General features: G+C 46.6%; 1 protein-coding gene across 8 annotated transcripts in view; it reads left to right on the forward strand.

Moving 5' to 3' along the window:
• NCOA7 (nuclear receptor coactivator 7) overlaps positions 1–26826 on the forward strand; it is a 433065-nt gene that overhangs the window by 281588 nt on the left and 124651 nt on the right. For 4 of the 8 annotated variants that reach the window (XM_063917277.1, XM_063917278.1, XM_063917281.1 and 1 more), the window contains exon 4: positions 9985–10064. In XM_063917277.1, the coding sequence (XP_063773347.1) occupies positions 9985–10064 (80 nt within the window). Of the gene's footprint in view, positions 1–4372; positions 4910–9984; positions 10065–26826 lie in introns of those variants that run through there. The other 4 variants (XM_063917276.1, XM_063917282.1, XM_063917284.1 and 1 more) reach the window with 3 other exon arrangements.

Consider the following 26826-nt stretch of genomic DNA (forward strand, 5'->3'; position numbering starts at 1 on the left):
GTTACCTGCAGCACATCGCTGGCGGCTTGGTCCTCACTTTTGAAATCACCAGATCTTGCATTTGGCGATTTGGAGGCCAATGGCAGCAAATTCAGCTTTTATTACATTCCACTGAAGTTTTCATTTGAAATTGGGCAAGTTGCATGATAGGATTCTCATATACAGTGCAGGAGTGTTTTACTTTCACTGACAGTAAAGCATTCCGTCACAGAACACTTAATTAATGAGTTATCTGACACAAGTGTCATCACTGGTCACCAATTATGTTATACTAGTAAATTGAACTTGTTGTGTATGATAAATGATGCTCCGGCTAATTATCTCTTGTCATGTGTTTGAAAAACGACACTTGGAAGATGATTCGATGGAACGCCATTTATCATACGCAATTAATGGTCACCTTAGTCTACCCCCTCCCCACTATATTACTTATCCTGCTACCTGCACAGTGGTCCACCTCTTCGGCTGGTCTGTTCCATTGCTGCAGTAAGAGCCCTTGCTGTTGCGCATGACGCAGATGGGACAGCTTAGATTATTATGTAATAAGTTTACAGGAGATACATCACTACTCTCCAAATATATGATGACATTACTACTACAAAAGTCAGAATACATTTGACACTATATTTTCCATAAAAACATGTCACTTGTTAAATAAATGTACTCCACAATGGTAACAACTAACACGCTCCATATGTTTGGCCAAAATGTTTTCCAGGGTAGACTAAAGGCAGCCGTATGCTGTGCAATTATCGGCCCAATCAGCCGAATATCCGCTGATTGAGCCGATAATTGTACAATGCATGGCCGCGAACAAGCAGCAACTCTGTCAAACCAGAGGAATCTTTCAGCATGCCCAACAGATGCAATAATTGCTGAGCAGATGTTATAGTGGATATAGGACCTAATTCATATTTGTACGCAATCCCAATGGTTTTAGAATAAATACGAAGTTTGGGGGTCTGTGAAGGCACAAGACTCGTTCTGCGCATGTGCAGAATGGGTCTTGCAGTGTCACTCGCAGTCCCCTGTCATCCGCAGCATGACTGACATGCTGTGGCATTTGAGAGGCGGAGCGGGGGTGGCACCTGGCACCGTTCTCCGAAATGGGGGCGTGTCAACCTTGTTTTGAAGGCATAATGGGTCCAGGATCTACATCAGTGGACACAGACTTCCTGAACCCTGGTGTCCCGATACTATGGTCAGTCTGAGTAAGCTTAGGATCCTCTCTAATGCTAATAGGAGGCGACCGTCACCTACAGATGCTTCCTGCTGCATCAGAATTTTAATTAGATGGAATTGCTGCTCTGTAATTCCTTACTAACATGAATCAGACCCATAGTGTCTGATTCAGAGTTGCAGCAAATCTAAGATCATGTGCTAATGCCGCAGCAGCCGTCTTCCACTTCCGGCTTCTCAGATCCGCTGCCTGCATCCGAAGACACAGCATCTGATACACATCATGGGGGGGTCATTCCGAGTTGATCGCTCGCTAGCAGTTTTTAGCAGTCGTGCAAACGCTATGTCGCCGCCCTCTGGGAGTGTTTGTTAGCTTAGCAGAAGTGCGACCGAAAGGATCGCAGAGCGACTACAAAAAAAAATAGTTCCGTTTTAGAGTAGCTCCAGACCTACTCCCTAGCTTGCGATGACTTCAGACTGTTCAGTTCCGGATTTGACGTCACAACACGCCCTACGTTCGCCCATCCACACCTGCGTTTTTCCTGGCACGCCTGCGTTTTTTCGAACACTCCCTGAAAACGGTCAGTTGACACCCAGAAACGCCCACTTCATGTAAATCACTCTGCGGCCAGCAGTGCGACTGAAAAGCTTCGCTAGACCTTGTGTGAAACTCCATAGGCCGTTGTGAAAGTACGTTGCGCGTGCGCATTGCGCCGCTTACGCATGCGCAGAAGTGCCGTTTTTTTGCTTCATCGCTGCGCAGAAAACATTTTCAGCTACCGATCAACTCAAAATGACCCCCATGGTGCGGATCACTGATTACTCAGAATGTCCCCTGCCTCTAAGTTGCACAGGCCAGTAAATTTGCGTTGCAAGATGCAGATGCTGGCTTCAGTACACCCGCAAAATGGAGGCTACTCAACTGTTTTCTCCAACAATTCCTGTCACCACCCCAAAACACAGGCAGCCTATCAATCAATCTGTATAGAGCTGCACCATGACCACAGTTGCAGTACCATTGCGGCACAACGCATGAGCAGAACTAAAACCATTGGTCCCTTCCAACTGAATTGGATTATCGCCCACCTCTGAATCGGGCCCTTGCTCCCCATCAGACAGACCAATTATCTGATAGTGTATGGCAATGTTAGATAATTGGTCTGTCTGATGGGGAGTTTTATCTCATAGTGTATGGACAATGTAAGAAATAAACTGGTAATCCCAGGTGAAGGGGACACATCTCCAAAATGTGAAATTTAGGTTTAAACTAAAGGAACATACACACTAGGCAATAATAGTAAACAACGTCACTCATTTTGCCCTTCCTGAACGACGTCGTTTTCTATATTGGCCAGTGTGTATGCCGCCGCCAAGCGATGCACAGCCCCGTGGGTCGTTAACGACCCTGGCTGTTGGCCGTACATGCAGCTCAATTTGGACTGTCATCCAAAAACTGCATGCTCAGCCATGGCGTGACGTCACTGAGCGATATGGTTGTCATATCGCTCAGTGTGTATGCACTCCCGCCGTCTGCCCCGGCAGGGAAGGGAACACACTAGGCAACGTCGCTCATAAGCACATCGCCTAGTGTGTACCCACCTTTGGGTATAATGGTCATTAAAGGGGTGTGGGGAGGGTGGAAACTACTCTAAAATATTCTGTTCAAGATGTCCAACAATTTATCTGGCAAATTAACAATTGCTCCTTATATTTCCGGTGCTTAGTGTATGTGTGACGCTTATGCTATATATGTGCATTGCACACTTCAGGTTTATCACAAAAAAGCGGTATAAGGAGGTCTGCACACACACAAACCTAATAATAACTGTACATCAACTACAGGTATACGGTCATTAGGTCGACAGTCAGTAGGTCGACCACTATTGGATGGCATGCATTAGGTTGACATGGAAAAAGGTCGACATGAGTTTTTCAATTTTTTATTTTATTTTTTTCACTTTTTCGTTACGATCCACGTGGACTACCATTGGGAATAGTAACCTGTTTGCCTTCGCTCGCCATGCAAGGGGACACGGTGCACTAATTGGGGTTCCCCGTCACTTTCCGAAGCACACAACACCAAAAAAAGTAAAAAAAAAAACCTCATGTCGACCTTTTTCCATGTCGACTTAGTGACCATATCGACCTAATGCATGTCAACCAATAGTGGTCGACCTAATGACTGTCGACCTACTGTAAGTGTGGTCGACCCAATGACCCATACCCTCAACTACAAAGGTGAGTGTGGAACATGACCTATATATATATATATATATATATATATATGTGTGTGATTCTTGGACGGCGGCACTCAGAAAAAACGACACAGCACTGAAAATAGTTGCCAACGTTTCAAAGCAAAACACCTTTTTCGTCTTTTTGCCCTGACGAAAAAGCCGTTTTGCTTTGAAACGTTGGCAACTATTTGCAGTGCTGTGTCGTTTTTTTCTGAGCACCGCCGTCCAAGAATCATATTGTTGGGGAGCAGCCTTAAGGCCCATACACATTAGACGATGTCGCTCTGTGAGCGACATCGTCTAACGTCTCCCCCTCCCGGGCCGGCCGGCCGGTCGGCGGCCGCCTGTACGCACTGAGCGATATGACCGCTCATATCGCTCAGTGACGTCACGCCCCCGCCAGCCCTGCATGAAGGTCGTGGACGACAGTCCACATCCTTCATGCATGCCCTACCGACAGCGACGATCGTTGCCGACCCGCGGGGCCGCGCATCGGTCGTCGCTGGCGGCATACACACTTAACGATATAATGAGCGACGTCGCTCAAGGAGGGGGAAAATGAGCGACGTCGCTCATTATATCGTTAAGTGTGTATGGACCTTTACTCTCCTAAATACGGAAAGGCAACGGACAAAGTAAATCACTGTATGCTGAGTGCCGGGCTTCACGCAATTTATATATATATATATATATATATATATATAAAATTTCATTTCTTTAATCTTTTTAAAACAAAATAAATAAAATCTGATGTGTTTACCATATATTTAAGATTGGAGAGTGACCAGTGTGAGAATAGGCTTCCTATTTCCATAAAGAAATCAACAAACCTCACATAAGCCGCATGAGTATGTAAAACACAGTAATGATACTGCATTCTGTACACACATTGTAAGGAACCAGGTGTAAAGGTTTCCAGTATCAGGCCTTTATAGCAGTCTGACTGTGTGGGGGGATGGGTCAGATCACTGCAGGACCCTAAAGCAAACTCCTCCTTGGCTCAGTCTGGCTCTAACTGGTCTGCAGGAACAATAACATGACTATTCCATAGGAGAGGATTCTGTATGTCAGGGACTCTTTAATGGACTATGAAAGCCATGCTGCTTGCACTGATAGGAGCACTCTCCGCTAGGATTCCTCAGAGATCTGCCACTTTATAAGGAGCCGCACTTACATTATACCACATAAATTGCTGAGACTGTGGGAAGGTACCAGGATGTTTGCTGTGGAGTGTATGCAGGACACTGAGCATTGCACCCTGTGCTGCAGGAGGAATAGGCAGCCTGACCCTGGCTGTGTGCATGAGGAGCATTTACCATCAGAGGCAAGTGAGCTCCTGCCAGCTACAGAAAGCCATGCTCTGCCATCCGCCGGGCACAAGTGCACTTACAGTCCTGACAGGAGAGCTGTGGATCATCTGTATGCCCCCTTCTCTAATAAGCCCTATTGCTGGTCTATTGACTGTAGCCAGCTGCCCTGCTGTGTGCTAATGGGTATGTTTGCTAATGGGTATACAACTTGCTGATCCTCTGTGCATTCTTCCTTTGGTCATAGACAGTATTGTTGGTGACAGTTTGGTGGTGTTAATGTTAATTTCCATTTGTTTATGTTTTGTGGGCACTGCAATTCCTTAATAGGTTAGAAAAGTGTATCTGGCTGAGAGGGAAAATACATTTTTAGTTACAACCTGTTGCAAAAATAGTATTTATCATAAAATACTATTTGGAAAACATCCAAATGCAAAAGGAGTATTATTGCTGCGACTATTAGTAGAATTGTATTGCAAGTTAGCCAGAATGCAGGTTGTTTGGTTTCCTTCCTAAAAATGGAATGTCTTAGGAAAACCGAAAAACGCTTATGTGAATGGATTGCATTGTGTTGGTTGGCAAGTTTACTAATCCCCCCCCCCCCCCCTCCTGACTTTATGGATACATGTAGCATGAAGGATGCTAATGCACTTCACAAGTGTACTAAGCAGCGTGAAACCACATTTTCCCAGTATGTGTGAGAATTGCCACCCTACCATCTATACGGTTCTAGCCATGAAAAAAAGTAAATGTATACAGTTTGACGTTTATTTATCAAAGCGTTTGCAATCAAGTCCCAGCCTGTGTGTATGTATGTATGTATGTATGTATGTATAATATAATATAAAAAACCTCCCCCCAGTAGGGTAACTTGCTTTCAGCCAGGTTTGGGTGGCACCAAAATGCTGACTTCTGCTCCATGTCAGGAGCAGGGTGCTGCCCTGTAACAGCACATGCAGCACTCTGCTCCTGTCACAGTGTAGGTGCCAGGGGCATGTGATGGAAACGGAAGTTAGGCTACAAGGCCACACCCCTTTTCAAACACTGGTGGTGTACTACACTTGTATATCTGTGTGTGACAGTCTGTATCTATATGGTTGGAAGCAAGCTACAGGTGGACACTGCTGTTACCGACAAATATATCCAAATACCATCTGCACAAGCACTGCACAGGAGACGGGAAGCCAATCCCTCTCCAGCTTGGTCCTTGATCATATTTCCTCCATCTGTCTACGGCCAACAGCACCGTTCTACCGTCCAGACTGTGCAGTTACATCATATGGAGACCACACATAGCTAACACGCTGCCAATACCAGCGGCCACTTCTTTCCACCTCACCGCAATCATCACAGTATTGCGGCAACAGGTGACTGCTCACTGCAGATCACTACTTACGGAGGTCACCGCCGGCTTTGAGCTGATGGGAACAACGGCCTCTGTTCCAATTGCCAAACGCCATTCATCTTACCGTCTGGATCCGGTAACTATCCCTTGCCTATAATCACAACGGCTGTCCTATCCTTGTGACTTAGCTCCACGTTTATAGCAGCCAAAAATATCTTGCTACAAACTGAATCTGGTGACGCCCGGTCTTTCAAGTACTATCAATTGTTATATGTGTACATTTATTGTAGGTAAGACTGTTAAGCTAGCAAATATAGTGGTGGATGCTCAATTAGCTTAGTGATATCATTCAGGTGCTTGAAAGGGAGGGGTATTTCTATGCAACAACAAAAAAAAAACACATTTTGTTTCCACCAGCACCCTGAATGGGTTCACTACGATATGCCGGCGACCGGGCTCCCGGCGACCAGCATACTGGCGCCGGGAGCCCGACCGCCGACTTACCGACAGTGTGGCGAGCGCAAATGATCCCCTTGCGGGCTCGCCACGCTACGCGCGCCACACTATTTTATTCTCCCATCCAGGGGGGTCGTGGACCCCCACGAGGGAGAATAAGTGTCGGTATGCCGGCTGTCGGGCTCCCGGCGCCGGTATGCTGGTCGCCGGGAGCCTGACCGCCGGCATACTGAAGACCACCCCCCTGAATGATAGCAGTAACCGGGTTTAAATCCCATACAATGGAGGTAATTCCAAGTTGATCGCAGCAGAATTTTTTTTAGCATTTGGGCAAAACCATGTGCACTGCAGGGGAGGCAGATTAACATGTGCAGAGAGAGTTAGATTTGGGTGTGGTGTGTTTAATCTGCAATCTAAATTGCAGTGTAAAAATAAAGCAGCCAGTATTTACCCTGCACAGAAACAAAATAACCCACCCAAATCTAACTCTCTGCAAATGTTATATCTGCCCCCCCCTGCAGTGCACATGGTTTTGCCCAACTGCTAAAAAATTTCCTGCTGCGATCAACATATATCTGTGCAGACGTATGTGTAAGCCCACAAGCCGCGTCAAGGCCTCTCTGTGTGTGTGTGTGTGTATGTATGTATATATATATATATATATATATATATATATATATATATATATATATATTATTGGGGGTCCCTAGCGTTATATCTAGGTGCAGGGCGTGGCACCCCAAAAAAATCAGCATAAGCAAGACAGCCCAGGGCAGCATACCAGTGAAAAAACTATAATGTTAATAGATGGTTTTTAAGAAGCCGAAGCTATAGAGAAAGGGATACAAAAATCAGATGTAAATAAAATAAGAAATAGTGTGAAAGAAATTAGCATGTGTTAATGTAAGGGTATGCCACACTGAAACCATCCAGCTCTGCCAATCCAGGGGCACCGCATCCCACACCTCCACACCCCCTGTCTGGGTCTATGTTTAACCAGCAAGGAGCCACATAATAATGGCTCCCTGCTACAATATATCTAAGCTAAGAGTTTACCCCATAATATCTCACCCCTGTCTGTCTACCCCTCCCCTTTAGAATGTAAGCTCTCACGAGCAGGGCCCTCTTCCCTCATGTGCTTATCTTTTTCTTACTTTAATAATCTTCAGCTGCACCAAATCCAGCAATCTTCTGCCACCTGACACTTATTCCAGTGTCATCTGCTGATGTAACTATGTTTATTTACCATGTACTTGTCCTATATTGTTGTCAACTGTAAGTTGCTGTTTTCCTGCTTGATTATTTGTTTATGTACTCTGTAATTGGGCGCTGCGGAAGCCTTGTGGCGCCATATAAATAAAGGATAATTATAATAATAATAATAATAATAAAAATAATAATAAAGCTCCATATGGCATGTCAGGACCTGCATCTCCTCCTAATGCAGGAACCTATCTGCCTCTCACAACAAGCAAATATAAGACTGCTCAGCTGCCTATTCGGCTAATTACATTGATATATTGATACTACGTTTATAACTCAAATTACAATAGTTACAGATTCTTGCTATTTTTCCTGTAACAACGGAATAGTATAAAAAGCGAGTTCGCTTGCTTGAAACATATATTGAATATATATGTTTCAAGCAAGCAAACTCTCTTTTTAAGATTATTACTCAAAGCATATGTTATATACTATTTTTTTTTTTTTATATGTTTTATTAAAATATTGTGTTATTATTTTTTATTGAATGGACTCCTCTGGCTGACATTTATTTCAGGGGGTGCATTGTGATATTTCCATGAGCGCTTCTATTCATTTTCCCAAAGCACAACAGAACTTGTTGCAAAAATAAAGCCACTGCATCGTTGTACTTCATATACAGATTCAGACTAATAGGCCCTACACACTGGCCGACATCAGTCAAAGATATGAATGATCTCGTTCATAAATGAACAAGATACCGTTCATATCCTTGAGTGTGGAGGCTCCAGCGATGAACGATGCGCGGCTTCGCGCTCGTTCATCGCTGGTCCCCCATCGGCTGTACATGCAGGTCAATATGGACGATCTCAAAGCACATTCATTAGTGAGCTGTTTTGTTGCACAGCATTGTGACTAAGGGGCAAATTTGGTCAAAGAAGTTGGTCAGCGCAAGCCTGGTTGAATTAAACATGGCGTGCCAAGAAGGGCTGTTTGCGGCGACTGCAGCATTAGCGTATGAGGACATATCAGCTGTTGGCAACTGTATATGCATATATCATTTGTGCATTACCCTTACTAAATTGTCAGGTCAGTCTGCCGGTGTGTGCCGAGCACTGGGTATGAGAAACACTGGTGTACTGTAATGCATTGCATGTTAGTGGGAGTAGAGTGGTATGCTAGAGGGAGTAGATGTCATTTAATTGCTTTCAGAATGAAGAGGGAGATTGAATTCATTGTAGGAGTATACGTGAGAGAGTGCAGTGTTACCAGTGTAGGTTTAGGGAGAGAAATGATAGGTAATGACAGTCAATCCTTTCACAAATTCTGCCATCATATGTCCTATAATAAAAATGCTAATGTCCTCCTAAGAGCACGCTGTGGCTCTTCACTTATCACCAATAGTAAATTAAATTAAATGACCAGCCATCCAACCACACTGTTACAATAAGCTGCCCTTAAGCTTTCGAAAAGGAAGTGCTCTTTGGAGACAGGGACCTAGCAAGCTTCCATAGCATTGATTGGTTGATGTTCACCACAGGTGACTGACTTGTCATTTCTCTGGTTGGTGATCTAAACATATTAAGGGTGGGATGTAATGGAGTCTGAGTTCGCCAGACGTTCAGGATGCTGGCCGAACTCGGACGTTATTTAAAGGGGCAGTCATTTACAAGATATAACCATGCCTTGTAAATGATTGCCCCTTTAAAAAAAAAAAAAAAAGTCTAAGTTCGGCTGGCATCCCGCACTTTGGGCGAACTCTGACTCCGTTACATCCCGCCCTATGAGTGTTTTTAAAAGCATGATCGTTCCAAATACCCATGCCATTAGCTTAATAAAAATCAATCATAATAATAGTGCCTCAGTGGGTGGGGGCATCGCTCAAATGGCTTGGGTTTGGCTGACCGGCGGGCTGTTAACTGGTCGGGATCCCGGCGTCTGTATAGTGGCCGGTGGTCTCCCGACCGCCGATCACATAACCGCATCCCACTCAAATGGCAGGGATAAGTTCGTGGTGATTCTGTACATTTGATATATATATTTTAATAATTACAAATGTGACTGACCATGCAGTAAGGTAGCAATGAAATACTGGAGAATTAGAATTTGACGTCAGGTTAGAACCACTTGAACCATCTTGTTTGCCCTTTAAATGCCCCACGACTGCTGTTTATTTTATCTGCTTACTAATGTTTTTGTCACTGCTCACTCCTCACACTAAGTGCCTGTCTTTTTGTGTTTTTTGTTTTTTTTCCAGGTGAAATTCAAAATAATAAAAATGAGAAGAAGGAGAAAAAAATGGTTACAAAAAAGCCTGTGGGGACTGTGGAATACATAGTAAGTCATGTACTGCTCTATCCAATAAAAAATGACTGATTGCAAATGAGTGTTTAGAAATGTTTGATTTATAATTCACCACTTTTTATAAAGCATATACATATATTCCACAGCGCTTACAGAGCATATTTGGCTACTGGCATCAGTACCTGCCCCACTGGATCTTACAATCTATATTCCCTATGACAGATGCATACTAGGGTTATGCACAGATACATACTAGGTTATGTTTTTGTTTGGAGCCAATTGACTTACAGTACCAGTATATTTTTCAGTTTTGGTAGGAGGCCCAGAGCAAATCCATGCAAGCACAGGGAGATGAAGCAGTTAGGGCCGTTGTGTGAAACAAACTCAGGACCTCAGCTTGGTGGGATATATCATACATACAATGTTGGCAAAATATTATATTTGGAGACTCCGTAGGCTCTACTTATTTTCAAATCACTCCTTAAACAATCGCTGTATTCTTTTGGTTTTCAATACAATCTTCTATTCTAGTTCTCATGCTACCAAACTGCTTTTACAGTGTTAGATCTCTGGGTCCTTTGTTGCCTATATAATGATTACAGATGACACCCATGTTCATCTGTCATCTGGATCTTTCACCATCTGTATTTTCTTGCATTAATTAAATTTTCTTTCTATCATTGCATGTTGTTTTGTCATCTCACACTCGGGGAATTCAATTAGGCACAATGTATTTTTGCGTTGAAAAAAAAATATGACTTCACTTTTTTTTTTAACACCATTTTTTTTGAGGTAATTAAATTACCCCCTATTTTTACCATGCAAATCCCATTTGCGTGTGAAATACACAGTATCTGGGATAAGTTTTCATGTTCGTGTTTTTGCAATTGCGTACGTTCAAATGGGTCAGTTATCTGGTATTTTTTTTTTTTCCTCCTGCCTCTGGGCAGGTGAAAAAAAAATCCCAACTACTGCTGGCTTTTGGGGCTAATTGAATAGTCCCTGGGGAATCAATTAGTCGCTGTAATTTACCACTGCTAATTGGATTCTCCCCTTACAGTGGTATCCTATTAGCCACAGTAAAGTACCACGGCTAATTACCTCATTCGGCATACCCAATTAGCCCTGATGCTGGTACTTATTGGGGATTTTGATTCGCCTGCCTCAGGCAGGTGAAACCAACTTCGCCATAAGCCGTGATGCAAGTAGAAATGTTTTCTTAGTGCGCACCAAAAATGGGCGTGGTCGCATGTCATGAAGTGGTATGGTCACACAAAACTAGGGGAGTTGCTACATGACAATAGGGGCATGGCCACATTATGCCACACACCGTAATGCCCCTTACACATTATGCCACACACCGTAATGCCCCTTACACATTATGGGGTATATTCAATAAGAGTCGGATCCATTCTGACATGCATTTGTTGGAATGGATCTAACAAGCCCTATTCAATGAGCGGCCAAATCCAACTGTCGGATTTGAGCCAGATCAGATTGTCTGGTTTGGCCATTCCCGGTGTCCCGTCCGTTTGCTGCTGCGTGGTGAGCTTCTAATTATTGACATTACAGTAAGGCTTCTAATTACTGACTGCCAGGGGGTTTCATGTGAAAAAATGCAGCTTTCTTCCAGGTAACGCTATACATGCAGTGGCATAATTATACATTTTGTGCCACCCCCCTTCCCCATTGCAGTGCCACTGTAAATCACCGTTTTGGGTACACACATAGCTACTATTGCCTTCTCTGGCTATGCATTAAAAAACTGTGTCTCAGATTTCTCCAGCTATAAATAACTTCACAGCTGAATATACCATTATTATATTATTGACTGGTGAGTATTCTGCGTGCACCCACCGCCACACGTATACAATCTATACCATAGGTCGTTACTATCAGTGCCTTCCTGGGGTATTATCAACCTCTATGGGTACCCAGATGCATGTAACGAACTCTGATCGCATTAGCTGAGTGCCTCTATGCCGCATTAGTAATGTGTACTGTGCGGCGGCCTCCTGTCTGTCTCTCCACTGCATGTGCCGCCGGCTCTGTATTTATTGCACCTGCACTCACATTACCGGTATACAGTTAGTATCATAAGACACAGCAGAAAAAGGGGCTATAAAAATCCTTAATTTTATATAAGTATATGTGTCCAGCACTTGCAAGTATGGTGTAATTAATACCCAGATATTGCGCTGATACGGTATTGTCCTCAGCACGATCACAGGCTCCCCCCGCAGATCTAATTTACATTCATATGGTGAGTATCTCTATGCTATAGGGTCACAGGTCTAAATATTATTCGGCTACATTCCCCCATACAATCTCCATTATACGTTTGTATACACAGTCATTTTGTAAACCGTATAAACATAATGTATTAGGAACTAACAGAAGTCATTTCACATGTAACCACTTCTTCTTGGAATCCTGGGCATTTTACATGCTCGTTGCCCGGCCGGGGGCTACGTGCTCCTTGCCCTGCCAGGGGTTACATTCCCATTGCCATGGGGTAGGTGCACAGCATGCCGGCACTCCCGGTTATCTGCACTTCCGGGTAGCGATGGGCATGCTGTGCTCCCCTGATAGACGTTAGAGGGGAAATGGTATCTCTATTGTCTGTCACCTCAAAGGCGGTGCCCATTTTTGGAGGGGTGCAGGGTCTCTGTCCATGCGAAAAGAGACCCTGCGGCGCCGGCGGTAGTGTACCAGCACCGTATTGCCTTTTTCTCTGACGTCCTAAGTGGATGCTGGGACTCCGTAAGGACCATGGGGATTAGCGGCTCCGCAGGAGACTGGGCACAACTAAAGAAAGCTTTAGGACTACCTGGTGTGCACTGGCTTCTCCCACTAAGACCCTCCTCCAGACCTCAGTTAGATTCTTGTGCCCGGCTGAGCTGGATGCACACTAGGGGCTCTCCTGAGCTCCTAGAAAGAAAGTATATTTTAGGTTTTTTATTTTACAGTGAGATCTGCTGGCAACAGACTCACTGCAGCGAGGGACTAAGGGGAGAAGAAGCGAACCTACCTAACTGGTGGTAGCTTGGGCTTCTTAGGCTACTGGACACCATTAGCTCCAGAGGGATCGACCGCATGGAACCGGCCATTGATGTTCGGTCCCGGAGCCGCGCCGCCGGCCCCCTTACAGAGCCAGAAGCAAGAAGTGTTCCGGAAAATCGGCGGCAGAAGACTTCAGTCTTCACCAAGGTAGCGCACAGCACTGCAGCTGTGCGCCATTGCTCCTCATGCACACCTCACACTCCGGTCACTGATGGGTGCAGGGCGCTGGGGGGGGGGGGGGGGGGGGGGCGCGCCCTGAGCAACAATATAAACACCTTGCCTGGCAAAATCATCACAATATATAGCCCCAGAGGCTATATATGTGATAAATACCCCTGCCAGAATCCATAAAAAAGCGGGAGAAACGTCTGCGAAAAAGGGGCGGAGCTATCTCCCTCAGCACACTGGCGCCATTTTCTCTTCACAGTGCAGCTGGAAGACAGCTCCCCAGGCTCTCCCCTGTAGTTTTCAGGTTCAAAGGGTTAAAAAGAGAGGGGGGGGCACTAAATTTAGGCGCAATATTGTTTATACAAGCAGCTATTGGGGGAAAAATCACTCAGTTATAGTGTTAATCCCTGCATTATATAGCGCTCTGGTGTGTGCTGGCATACTCTCTCTCTGTCTCCCCAAAGGACAGTCAGAGCATTCCCTGTGTGTGTGCTGTGTGTCGGTACGGCTGTCGACATGTGGGATGAGGAAGGTTACGTGGAGGTGGAGCAGAGGCCGATAAATGGGATGTCGCCCCCTGTGGGGCCGACACCAGAGTGGATGGATAGGTGGAAGGTATTAACCGACAATGTCAACTCCTTACATAGAAGGCTGGATGACGTAAAACAGCTGTGGGACAGCCGGCTTCTCAGCCCGCGCCTGCCCAGGCGTCTCAAAGGCCATCAGGGGTTCAAAAAAGCGCCCGTTACCTCAGATGGCAGACACAGATGTCGCCACGGAGTCTGACTCCAGTGTCGACGAGGTTGAGACATATACACAATCCACTAGGAACATCCGTTACATGATCTCGGCAATGAAAAATGTGTTACGCATTTCTGACATGAACCCAAGTACCACATAAAAGGGGTTTTATTTTTGGGGAGAAAAAGCAGCCAGTGTTTTGTTCCCCCATCAGATAAATGAATGAAGTGTGTAAAGTAGCGTGGGTTCCCCCGATAAGAAACTGGTAATTTCTAAAAAGTTACTGATGGCGTACCCTTTCCCGCCAGAGGATAGGTCACGTTGGGAGATATCCCTTAGGGTGGATAAGGCGCTCACACGTTTGTCAAAAAAGGTGGCACTGCCGTCTTAGGATACGGCCACCTTGAAGGAGCCTGCTGATAAAAAGCAGGAGGCTATCCTGAAGTCTGTATATACACACTCAGGTTATATACTGAGACCTGCAATTGCCTCAGCATAAATAGTGCTGCTGCAGCGTGGTCTGATACCCAGTCAGATAATATTAATACTCTAAGACAGGGATAATAGTTTGCTAACATAGAGCATATTAAAGACGTCGTCTTAGATATAAAGGATGCACAGAGGGATATTTGCCGGCTGGCATCCAGAATTAATGCAATGTCCATTCTGCCAGGAGGGTATTAGAAACCCGGCAGTGGACAGGTGATGCTGCCTATAAAAGGCACATGGAGATTCTGCCTTATAAGGGTGAGGAATTGTTTGGGGATGGTCTCTGGGACCTCGTATCCACAGCAACAGCTGGGGGAAAAGAAAAAAAAATTTTACCTCCGGTTTCCTCACAGCTTAAGAAAGCACTGTATTTTCAGGTACAGTCCTTTCGGCTTCAGAAAAGCAAGCGGGTCAAAGGCGCTTCCTTTCTGCACAGAGACAAGGGAAGAAGGAAAAAGCTGCACCAGCAGCCAGTTCCCAGGATCAAAAATCTTCCCCCGCTTCCTCAGAGTCCACCGCATGACGTTGGGGCTCCACAGGTGGAGACAGGTGCGGTAGGGGCGCGTCTCGGGAACTTCAGGGACCAGTGGGCTTGCCCACAGGTGGATCCCTAGGTTCTGCAAATAGTATCACAGGGATACAGGCTGGATTTCGAGGCGACTCCCCCTCGCCGTTACCTTACATCAGCCTTGCCTGCTGCCCTCGGAGAAAGGTAGTACTGGCGGCAATTCACAAGCTGTACTTCCAGCAGGTGAAATCAAGGTACCCCTCCTTCAACAAGGCCGGGGTTACTATTCAAAAATGTTGTGGTACCGAAACCAGACGGTTCGGTGAGACCCATTCTAAAATTGAAAGCCTTGAACACTTCTATACGAAGGTTCAAGTTCAAAATGGAATCGCTCAGGGCGATTATTGCAAGCCTGGAGAATTTCATGGTATCACTGGACATCAAGGATGCTTACCTGCATGTCCCTATTTACCCTCTTCACCAGGAGTACCTCAAAATTGTGGTACATGATTGTCATTACCAATTCCAGACGTTGCCGTTGGTCTGTCCCCGGCACCGAGGTATTTACCAAGGTAATGGCCGAAATAATTATCCCGTACTTGGACGATCTCCTTATAAAGGCGAGGTCCAGGGAGCAGTTGTTCGGCGGAGTAGCACTATCTCGGGAAGTGCTACAACAGCACGACTGGATTCTGAATATTCCAAAGTCGCAGCTGGTTCCTACGACGCGTCTACTGTTCCTGGGTATGGTTCTGGACACAGAACAGGATAAAAAGGGTTTCTCCCGGAGGAGAAGTCCAAGGAGTTGTCCTCTCTAGACAGAGACCTCCTAATACGTATACAGGTGTCGGTGCATCAATGCACGCGAGCCCTGGGAAGGATGGTAGCTTCTTACGAAGAAAATCCATTCGCCAGGTCCCATGCAAAGATTTTCCAGTGGGATCTGTTGGACAAGTGGTCCGGGTCGCATCTTCAGATGCATCGGCGGATAACCCTGTCTCCAAGGGCCAGGGTGTCGCTGTTGTGGTGGCTGCAGAGTGCTCATCTTCTAGGGGGCCGCAGATTCGGCATACAGGACTGGGTCCTGGTGACCACGGATGCCAGCCTTCGAGGCTGGGGGGCAGTCACACAGGGAAGAAACTTCCAAGGCTATGGAAAAGTCAGGAGACTTCCCTACACATAAATATTCTGGAACTAAGGGCCATTTACAATGCCCTAAGTCAGGCTAGACCCCTGCTTCAACACCGGCCGGTGCTGATCCAGTCAGACAACATCACGGCGGTCGCTCATGTAAACCGACAGGGCGGCACAAGAAGCAGGATGGCGATGGCAGAAGCCACAAGGATTCTCCGATGGGCGGAAAATCATGTGTTAGCACTGTCAGCAGTGTTCATTCCCGGAGTGGACAACTGAGAAGCAGACTTTCTCAGAAGACACGACCTCCACCCGGGAGAGTGGGGACTTCATCCAGAAGTTTTCCAAATGATTGTACACCGTTGGGAAAGGCCACAGGTGGACATGATGGCGTCCCGCCTCAACAAAAAGCTACAAAGATATTGCGCCAGGTCAAGGGATCCTCAGGCGATAGCTGTGGACGCTCTGGTAACACCGTGGGTGTACCAGTCGGTGTATGTGTTCCCTTCTCTGCCTCTCTTACCCAGGGTAATGAGAATAATAAGAAGGAGAGGAGTAAGAACTATACTCATTGTTCCGGGTTGGCCAAGAAGAGCTTGGTAACCAGAACTCCAAGAAATGATCTCAGAGGACCCATGGCCTCTGCCGCTCAGACAGGACCTGCTGCAGCAGGGGGCCTGTCTGTTCCAAGACGTACCGCAGCTGCGTTTGACGGCGTGGCGGTTGAACGCCGGATCCTGAAGGAAAAGGGCATTCCGGAGGAAGTTATCCCTACGCTATTTAATAATAATAATAATAATAATAATTTTATTTATATAGCGCTCTTTCTCCAATAGGACTCAAGGCGCTTAACAGATACACAGCATAATATAGTACAGAAAAATAATGAAGTACATTTTTCATAAAATACAGAAGCATGAAGATACTAAAAGAGACACTATGGAAATGCTTGAGTAAACAGGAAAGTCTTGAGTCTACTTTTGAAGGATTCTATAGTTGGGGCCTCTCGCACTGTGCTGGGAAGTGAGTTCCATAGAGTCGGAGCCGCATGACTAAAAGCTCGACCCCCAGATGAATTACGGTAGATTCTAGGTACTGCTAAAAGTCCTTCATCTACAGATCGCAGTAATCGAGTGGGGCAGTATGGGATCAGAAGCTGTTTCAGGTACCTTGGGCCTTGGTCATGTAATGCTTTGAAACTCAGTAAGCCAATCTTGAAGAGGATTCGCCATCTTACAGGCAGCCAGTGAAGGGAGTAGAGGATGGGTGTTATGTGGCTGGAACGGGGCTGGTTGGTTAACAGCCTGGCAGCTGTGTTTTGCACCAGCTGTAAGCGTTGCAATTCTTTTGCTGGTAGACCAAGGTAGAGGGCATTACAGTAGTCTAATCGAGATGATACAAATGCATGTATGACTTTTGGCATATCATCTGAGGGAATTAGGTGCTTGATTCTGGCTATGTTCCTCAGGTGAAAGAATGAGGATTTGATTGTGGCTGATATCTGATGTTTAAGTGTCAAGCCATCATCCAGGACAACGCCAAGATTCCGCACATGATCACTGGTCTGTAATTCTGAATCCCCGAGTGTAAGTCCAGTTGGTTGGCTATGCTGCAGTCTTGTCCTTTGATGTTGCGGTCGTATTATAAGGACCTCTGTTTTATCCGGGTTCAGTCGCAGCCAACTGGCGCTCATCCACTCCTGTAGTTCAGCTAGACAGCCATTCAGGGTTGCTACTGGGTTATCAGTGCCCGGAGCAAAGGACAAGTACAGTTGTGTATCATCTGCATAGCAGTGGTAGACCAGGCCATGGCGCCTGATTATTTTGCCCAATGGGAGCATGTATACTGCAAAAAGCATGGGGGATAGTATAGAACCTTGTGGGACACCACATGGCAATGGCACTGGTGGTGATGAGTATAATCCAGATGATACTCTCTGTGACCTGCCTGTGAGAAATGATTTGAACCAGTTTAGGACTGTGCCATCCAGACCACAGAAGTGTATCAGTCGCTCAATCAGAAGCCCGTGGTCCACGGTATCAAATGCTGCCGAGAGATCCAGAAGGATTAATATTGAACAGTCACCTCTGTCTTTTGCCATCAGAAGATCATTTAACACACACACCAGGGCTGTTTCAGTGCTATGTCTTCTCCTGAATCCTGATTGAAATGGATCATAAATATCATGGGTTGTCAGGCGAGTTTCCAGTTGATTTGCAACCACTTTCTCAATAACCTTTCCTAGGAAAGGAAGGTTTGATACCGGTCTGTAGTTGGACATGCAGTCGGGATCTAAATTAGGTTTTTTAAGAAGTGGTCTAACAATTGCTTCCTTTAGGGGTCCAGGAAAAATGCCTGTCTGCAAAGAGCATTGAACAATTTTTGCAAAGACAGGACCGATTATATCCGTGCAACCTATTAGAAGCTTGGTTGAGGCTGGGTCCAGGCCACAGGTGGTGGGACGCAAAATCCGAGCAATTTCAGCAGTGTCCTTTACATCCACTGGGTCAAAGCTGGTCCATGAAGGCAGGTAGCTTATATTGGCAGGCTTTGTAGTTTGGCTCTCCTTTGATGGCACTGTGGATATTCCAGCCCGGATGGTGGATATTTTATCTGCAAAGAAGTTTGCAAACTCGTTGCATCTTGCTTGGGAAAGGGTCTCATCAGTCTGCAGGCATGCTGGCTTGCAAAGCATCTCCACTGTGCGGAAAAGTTGAGCTGGCCTATTGTTTGCTGCTGTGATCTCATTTGACAGGAACTGTGATTTCTTGCGAGTGATTGTCGATTGATATTCTTCGTTATGCTTTATTAGTTTTATTTTGTCATCCACTAGGTTAGTCTTCCTCCATCGTCTTTCCAGTCTACGCCCCCTTTTCTTGAGCTCACTAACACTGTTGTCGTACCATGGAGCTTGACGATGTGGTTTACGAGGTCTTATACGCACAGGGGCGATAATATCAATTGCAGCCTTAACATCCCTATTATAATAACGGACTAGGGAACAGGGATCTTCACAGGCACCCAGTATAGCAGAGAGATCCATATTTGCTGCAAGAGCCTGGGGAGTCATACCCCTCCTTGGACGGTACCTGGTCAACTCCACGGGCAGAGATCTTATTTGAGGGGTTGCAACTGAGAACCAGAGGGAGTAGTGGTCTGACCAGATGACTGGGTTTATTTTTAGGTCAGTGACTTCTAATCCAATCTGAAAGACAAGATCAAGAGTGTGACCACTTTTATGTGTGGCAGAGGGAATTATCTGTGTGAAGCCCAGACCATTCATTGTGCACAGGAGGTCTTGGCCAAGGCGTGAGAGCTCATCATCCACCCATGCATTGAAATCCCCGAGGATGAGCCATCTTTGATGTTCCAGAACCAGGCCAGCAACAGTGTCTGCAATTTCTTGTAGAAATATCTTTCCATCTCCAGGTGGCCGGTAGATGAGAAGTACTCTGAAACCTAATCCTGTCGAACTCTGGGCAGCAATGCACTCAAATGAGCGAGTAATTTCAATAGGGTGGACCCTAAGTTTAAGTTCTTTTTTGAAGCAGATAGCCACCCCGCCACCCCTGCGGTCCAGTCTTGGGTTGTGGATGACAGAGTAGTTTGTTGGTACCGCAGCCTCCAATATAGGTGCTGCATTTTCGTCTAGCCAGGTCTCTGTAATACAGGCTAGATCTGCAGATTCAATAAGGTCAGCAATTGTTGCAGTCTTGTTTCTTATAGATCTGGCATTACAAAGGACTGACCTGATTGGGCATACCAGAGGGCCTTCAGTTTTCTTTATGTTAAGTGCAGGAGCTCTGGGTATGGGGGTCACAAAGCGAGAGTTGACAGTTCTGTCCTTCCAAACATAGGGCCGTCTTTTGGGTATTACTTCTATTTGATTGTTCTTTGTGTATGGGGGTGAGCAGGTGGGCAAAGGACGTAGATGGTTACCGGGGGAAATAAGTTTCCTGCCTGCTCGCTTCCCACGAATGCGCCTGTGTTTTCTTTTTAAAATGCCAAGGGATTGGAGAATAGAAGCCTGTGATGGTGTGATAGGAACTGCAGAACGTGGTGGGCGGAGTGAAAGAATTAAGCTGGAGCAATATGTATACATTTGGTCATCAATGACAGATTACTATGAGTTTGAGCTGCATATGATGATGAGAGAGGGAGAGAAAGCAGTGTTTTTTTGTTTTTGTTTTTTTTTTCTTCCTTTTTGTGTTTTGTTTTCCCCCAATCGGTATTTGATCCAAAATTCTAATGGGTTTATGAACAAAGTTATTGCTATAACCTATTGGGTATATTTGAAGCAAGTGATAAATAAAATAGCTGCTGATTTAATCAATTATCCTAGCATAGGCAGACTTTTGGGAAGGTGTTAGAAGCCAATTCCTACTGTGTAGGTGTGAAAAGTCTCAGTGTGAGAGGCCTTTGAAGTAGGTTTCTTGTGTGTGGGGGGAAGTGATAACATGTCCTGGGAAATGGATCCTGAGTTGAAACAGTGAGCCTTCAGCAATTCAGAGCCTGAATATACTGATATTAGTAGATTAATGCAATAAGTCAGTTATTAGTTGCTCAGAGAACAGAGGTGGATGATGTCTAAGTGAGGGGCTAGATGTAGCCAAAGATAGGTTGTAATCCACAGTACCTTATCTGGGCAATGTCCAATGCAGAGTGCAGCAGCTGCTAAACTGAAGGATTTCTCAGTGGAGGTTTGCAGAGGATTCAGTCCAGGATTCAATCCAGTGTGTATCTCAGCGCAGGAATGCAATCCGTTGGTTTTGATGAGATGCCCGCGTAGAGTAGTACAAGTTAAAGGTAAGTCCTTGGATATTTATGATGATTCATAGGTCAGTTGTGGTGAATTTAAGCTGTTTTATGGAGATGATCAGGAGCATACAAAAGGTGAGGCAGCCATCTTGGGCGCCCCTCCTCAATTTAAAGCTAGGAAAGAAGTGAACGCAAACCATTATCACCGCATATGGTGGAAATATGTTGCGTGCTGTGAGGCCAGGAAGGCCCCAAAAGAGAAATTTCAGCTAGGTCGATTTCTGCACTTCCTACAGTCAGAGGTGACTATGGGCCTAAAATTGGGTTCCATGAAGGTCCAGATTTCGGCTCTATCGATTTTCTTCCAAAATAGAACTGGCTTCACTGCCTGAAGTTCGGACTTTTGTTAAGGGAGTGCTGCATAGTCAGCCCCCGTTTGTGCCTCCAGTGGCACCGTGGGATCTCAACGTGGTGTTGGATTTCCTGAAGTCGCATTGGGTTGAGCCACTTAAATCCGTGGAGCTACAATACCTCACGTGGAAAGTGGTCATGCTGTGGGCCGTGGCGTCGGCCAGGCGTGTATCAGAATTGGCGGCTTTGTCATACAAAAGCCCTTATCTGTATTTTATATGGATAAGGCGGAAATGAGGGCTCGTTCCCAATTCCTTTCTAAGGTGGGTATCAGTTTTTCATGTGAACCAACCTATTGTGGTGCCTGCGGCTGCTTGGGACTTGGAGGATTCCAAGTTACTGGACGTAGTCAGGGCCCTGAAAAGTATATGTTTCCAGGACGGCTGGAGTCGGGAAAACTGACTCGCTATTTATCCTGTATGCACCCAACAAGCTGGGTGCTCCTGCTTCTAAGCAGACTATTGCTCGCTGGATCTGTAGCACGATTCAACTTGCACATGCTGCGGCTGGACTGCCGCACCCTAAATCTGTAAAAGCCCATTCCACGAGGAAAGTGGGCTCTTCTTGGGCGGCTGCCCGAGGGGTCTCGGCTTTACAACTTTGCCGAGCTGTTACTTGGTCGGGTTCAAACATTTTTGCAACAGTCTACAAGTTTGATACCCTGGCTGAGGAGGACCTAGAGTTTGCTCATTCGGTGCTGCAGAGTCATCCGCACTCTCCCGCCCGTTTGGGAGCTTTGGTATAATCCCCATGGTCCTTACGGAGTCCCAGCATCCACTTAGGACGTCAGAGAAAATAAGATTTTACTCACCGGTAAATCTATTTCTCGTAGTCCGTAGTGGATGCTGGGCGCCCATCCCAAGTGCGGATTGTCTGCAATACTTGTTTATAGTTATTGCCTAACTAAAGGGTTATTGGTGAGCCATCTGTTGAGAGGCTCAGTTATATTTCATACTGTTAACTGGGTATAGTATCACGAGTTATACGGTGTGATTGGTGTGGCTGGTATGAGTCTTACCCGGGATTCAAAATCCTTCCTATTTGTGTCAGCTCTTCCGGGCACAGTATCCTAACTGAGGTCTGGAGGAGGGTCTTAGTGGGAGGAGCCAGTGCACACCAGGTAGTCCTAAAGCTTTCTTTAGTTGTGCCCAGTCTCCTGCGGAGCCGCTAATCCCCATGGTCCTTATGGAGTCCCAGCATCCACTACGGACTACGAGAAATAGATTTACCGGTGAGTAAAATCTTATTTTCTCTTACGTCCTAGAGGATGCTGGGGACTCCGTAAGGACCATGGGGTATAGACGGTCTCCGCAGGAGATAGGGCACCTAAAAAGAACTTTGACTATGGGTATGCACTGGCTCCTCCCTCTATGCCCCTCCTCCAGACCTCAGTTAGATCTTGTGCCCAGAGGAGAATGGGTGCACTGCAGAGAGCTCTCCAGAGTTTTCTGTTGAAGAGTATTTTGTTAGGTTTTTTATTTTCAGGGAGTCCTGTTGGCAACAGGCTCCGTGCATCGTGGGACCGAGGAGAGAGAAGCAGGGCTGGCTTGTCAAGTTGGGCACTGCTTCTAAGGCTACTGGACACCATTAGCTCCAGAGGGAGTCGGAACACAGGTCTCACCTGGGGTTCGTCCCGGAGCCGCGCCGCCGTCGTCCTCACAGATGCCGAAGATAGAAGCCGGATAGAGAAGGCAGAAGACATCTTAGGTGGCAGAAGACATCAGATCTTCATGAGGTAAGGGGCGCGCCATTGCTCCCAGTCACGCACACACAGAGCAGCACTGAAGGGTGCAGGGCGCAGGGGGGGGCGCCCTGGGCAGCAATAAACCTCACATTTGGGCAGATACAGTTTGATTAGGCTGCGGAGGCAGTAAATCTATGATCCCCCGCCATTTTTATTGAAAAATCACTGGGACCGAAGCCCGCCGTCGGGTGGGTGGGGCTTGATCCTCAGCACTAACCAGCGCCATTTTCTCCACAGAAGCTGCATGAGGAAGACGCTGGCTCCCTGATCTCTCCCCTGCTGAACTTCACAGGCTGGAAAAAAGAGGAGGGGGGCACATTAGCGACGCAGTGAGTGGGAACTGGCATATATATAGAAAAGCGCTATCTGGACATATTTTTTTCCAGTGTTTTTAAGCGCTGGTGTGTGCTGACATACTCTCTCTCTGTCTCTCCTTAGGGCCTGGTTGGGGTCTTGTCCCTTTATAGGTTAATCCCTGTGTGTGTGGGGTGTCGACATGTCTGAGGCGGAAGGCTTCTCCAAGGAGGAGGTGGAGCAAATGAGTGGTGTGTCCCCGTCGGTTGTGCCGACTCCAGATTGGATGGACATGTGGCATATGTTGAATGCAAGTGTGGCATCTTCACATAAAAGGCTTGATAAGGCTGAATTAGGGGGGACATCAGGGGGTCAATCCTCGGATTGGACCGACTCACAGGGCCCGTCGGGGTCTCAAAAGCGTCCCTTAACACAAGACACTACTACCGACACGGATTCTGATTCCAGTGTCGACTATGATGAAGTAAAATTGCACCCTAGGGTGACTAAAACCATTCAGTGTATGATTGTGGCAATAAGGGATGTGTTGCATATTGTGGATGAACCCTCGGTCCCCGACAAAAGGGTACACATGTTTAAGGAAAAGAAACAGATTATTAACTTTCCCACATCTCATGAATTGAATGATTTCTTTGGATGGGAGACTCCGGATAAGAGACCGCAGATCCCCAAAAGAATTGATATGGCATACCCCTTCCCTAAGCAGGACAGGGAGATTTGGGAATCGCCCCCCACTGTGGACAAGGCCCTGACGCGCTTGTCCAAGAAAGTGGCGCTACCGTCTCCTGACACAGCAGCCCTTAAGGACCCTGCAGATCGCAGGCAAGAAACTACATTTCTCTAACGTCCTAGTGGATGCTGGGGACTCCGTCAGGACCATGGGGAATAGCGGCTCCGCAGGAGACAGGGCACATCTAAAGAAAGCTTTTAGGATCACATGGTGTGTACTGGCTCCTCCCCCCATGACCCTCCTCCAAGCCTCAGTTAGGTTTTTGTGCCCGTCCGAGCAGGGTGCAATCTAGGTGGCTCTCCTAAAGAGCTGCTTAGAAAAAGTTTTTTTTAGGTTTTAAATCTCAGTGAGTCCTGCTGGCAACAGGCTCACTGCATCGAGGGACTTAGGGGAGAGATTTTCAACTCACCTGCGTGCAGGATGGATTGGAGTCTTAGGCTACTGGACATAGCTTCAGAGGGAGTCGGAACACAGGTCATCCTGGGGTTCGTCCCGGAGCCGCGCCGCCGACCCCCCTTACAGATGCTGAAGATCGGAGGTCCGGAAACAGGCGGCAGAAGACTCTTCAGTCTTCATGAAGGTAGCGCACAGCACGGCAGCTGTGCGCCATTGTTGCTACACACTTCTCACTGACCAGTCACGGAGGGTGCAGGGCGCTGCTGGGGGCGCCCTGGGCAGCAATATTAAATACCTTTAGTGGCAAAGAATACATCACATATAGCCATTAAGGCTATATGTATGTATTTAACCCTGGCCAGATTTCTCAAAACCCGGGAGAAAAGCCCGCCGGAAAAGGGGCGGAGCTTATTCTCCTCAGCACTCAGCGCCATTTTCCTGCTCAGCTCCGCTGTGAGGAAGGCTCCCAGGACTCTCCCCTGCACTGCACTACAGAAACAGGGTAACAAAGAGAAGGGGGGCATAAATTTGCGATATTTATATATTAAAAGCGCTTATAACAAAAACAACACCTTTTAGGGTTGTTTATATACATTTATAGCGCTTTTAGTGTGTGCTGGCAAACTCTCCCTCTGTCTCCCCAAAGGGCTAAGGGGGTCCTGTCTTCGATTAGAGCATTCCCTGTGTGGCTGCTGTGTGTCGGTACGTGTGTGTCGACATGTATGAGGACGATGTTGGTGTGGAGGCAGAGCAATTGCCGGTAATGGTGATGTCACCCCCTAGGGAGTCGACACCGGAATGGATGGCTTTAGTTATGGAATTACGTGATAATGTTAGTACATTACAAAAGTCAGTAGACGAAATGAGACGGCCGGAAAACCAGTCAGTACCGGCTCAGGCGTCTCAGACACCGTCAGGGGCTGTAAAACGTCCCTTACCTCAGTCAGTCGACACGGGTACCGACACAGATGAATCTAGTGTCGACGGTGAAGAAACAAACGTATTTTCCAACAGGGCCACACGTTATATGATCACGGCAATGAAGGAGGCTTTGCAGATCTCTGATACTGCTGGTACCTCAAAAAGGGGTATTATGTGGGGGGTGAAAAAACTACCTGTAGCTTTTCCAGAATCAGAGGAATTGAATGACGTGTGTGATGAAGCGTGGGTTAACCCAGATAGAAAACTGCTAATTTCTAAGAAGTTATTGGCATTATACCCTTTCCCACCAGAGGTTAGGACGCGCTGGGAAACACCCCCTAGGGTGGATAAGGCGCTCACACGTTTATCAAAGCAAGTGGCGTTGCCGTCTCCTGATACGGCCGCCCTCAAGGATCCAGCGGATAGGAGGCTGGAAACTAACCTGAAAAGTATATACACTCATACTGGTGTTATACTGCGACCGGCAATAGCCTCAGCCTGGATGTGCAGTGCTGGGGTAGTGTGGTTGGATTCCCTGACTGAAAATATTGATACCCTGGATAGGGACAGTATTTTATTGACTCTAGAGCAATTAAAGGATGCGTTTCTTTATATGCGAGATGCTCAGAGGGATATTTGTACTCTAGCATCAAGAGTAAGTGCGATGTCCATATCTGCCAGAAGAAGTTTATGGACGCGACAGTGGTCAGGTGATGCGGATTCCAAAAGGCATATGGAAGTGTTGCCATATAAAGGAGAGGAATTATTTGGGGTCGGTCTATCGGATCTGGTGGCCACGGCAACTGCCGGCAAATTCACTTTTTTACCTCAGACCCCCTCCCAACAGAAAAAGACACCGTCTTTTCAGCCGCAGTCCTTTCGCTCCTATAAAAACAAGCGAGCAAAAGGACAGTCTTATCTGCCGCGAGGCAGAGGAAAGGGTAAGAGAGGGCAGCAAGCAGCCCCTGCCCAGGACCAGAAGCCCGCCCCGGGTTCTACAAAGCCATCAGCATGACGCTGGGGCTTTACAAGCGGACTCAGGAGCGGTGGGGGGTCGACTAAAGATTTTCAGCAATCAGTGGGCTCGCTCACAGGTGGACCCGTGGATCCTGCAGATAGTATCTCAGGGTTACATGTTGGAGTTCGAAAGGTCTCCCCCTCGCCGGTTCCTAAAGTCTGCTTTACCAACGTCTCCCTCAGAAAGGACGACGGTATTGGAAGCCATTCACAAGCTGTATTCTCAGCAGGTGATAGTCAAGGTACCCCTCCTACAACAGGGAAAGGGGTATTATTCCACACTATTTGTGGTACCGAAGCCGGACGGTTCGGTAAGACCTATTCTAAATCTGAAAAACCTTGAACCTGTACATACAGAAATTCAAGTTCAAGATGGAGTCACTCAGAGCAGTGATAGCGA

Source organism: Pseudophryne corroboree, chromosome 4 (genome assembly GCF_028390025.1).
Source record: "Pseudophryne corroboree isolate aPseCor3 chromosome 4, aPseCor3.hap2, whole genome shotgun sequence".
Lineage (NCBI taxonomy): Eukaryota > Metazoa > Chordata > Amphibia > Anura > Myobatrachidae > Pseudophryne > Pseudophryne corroboree.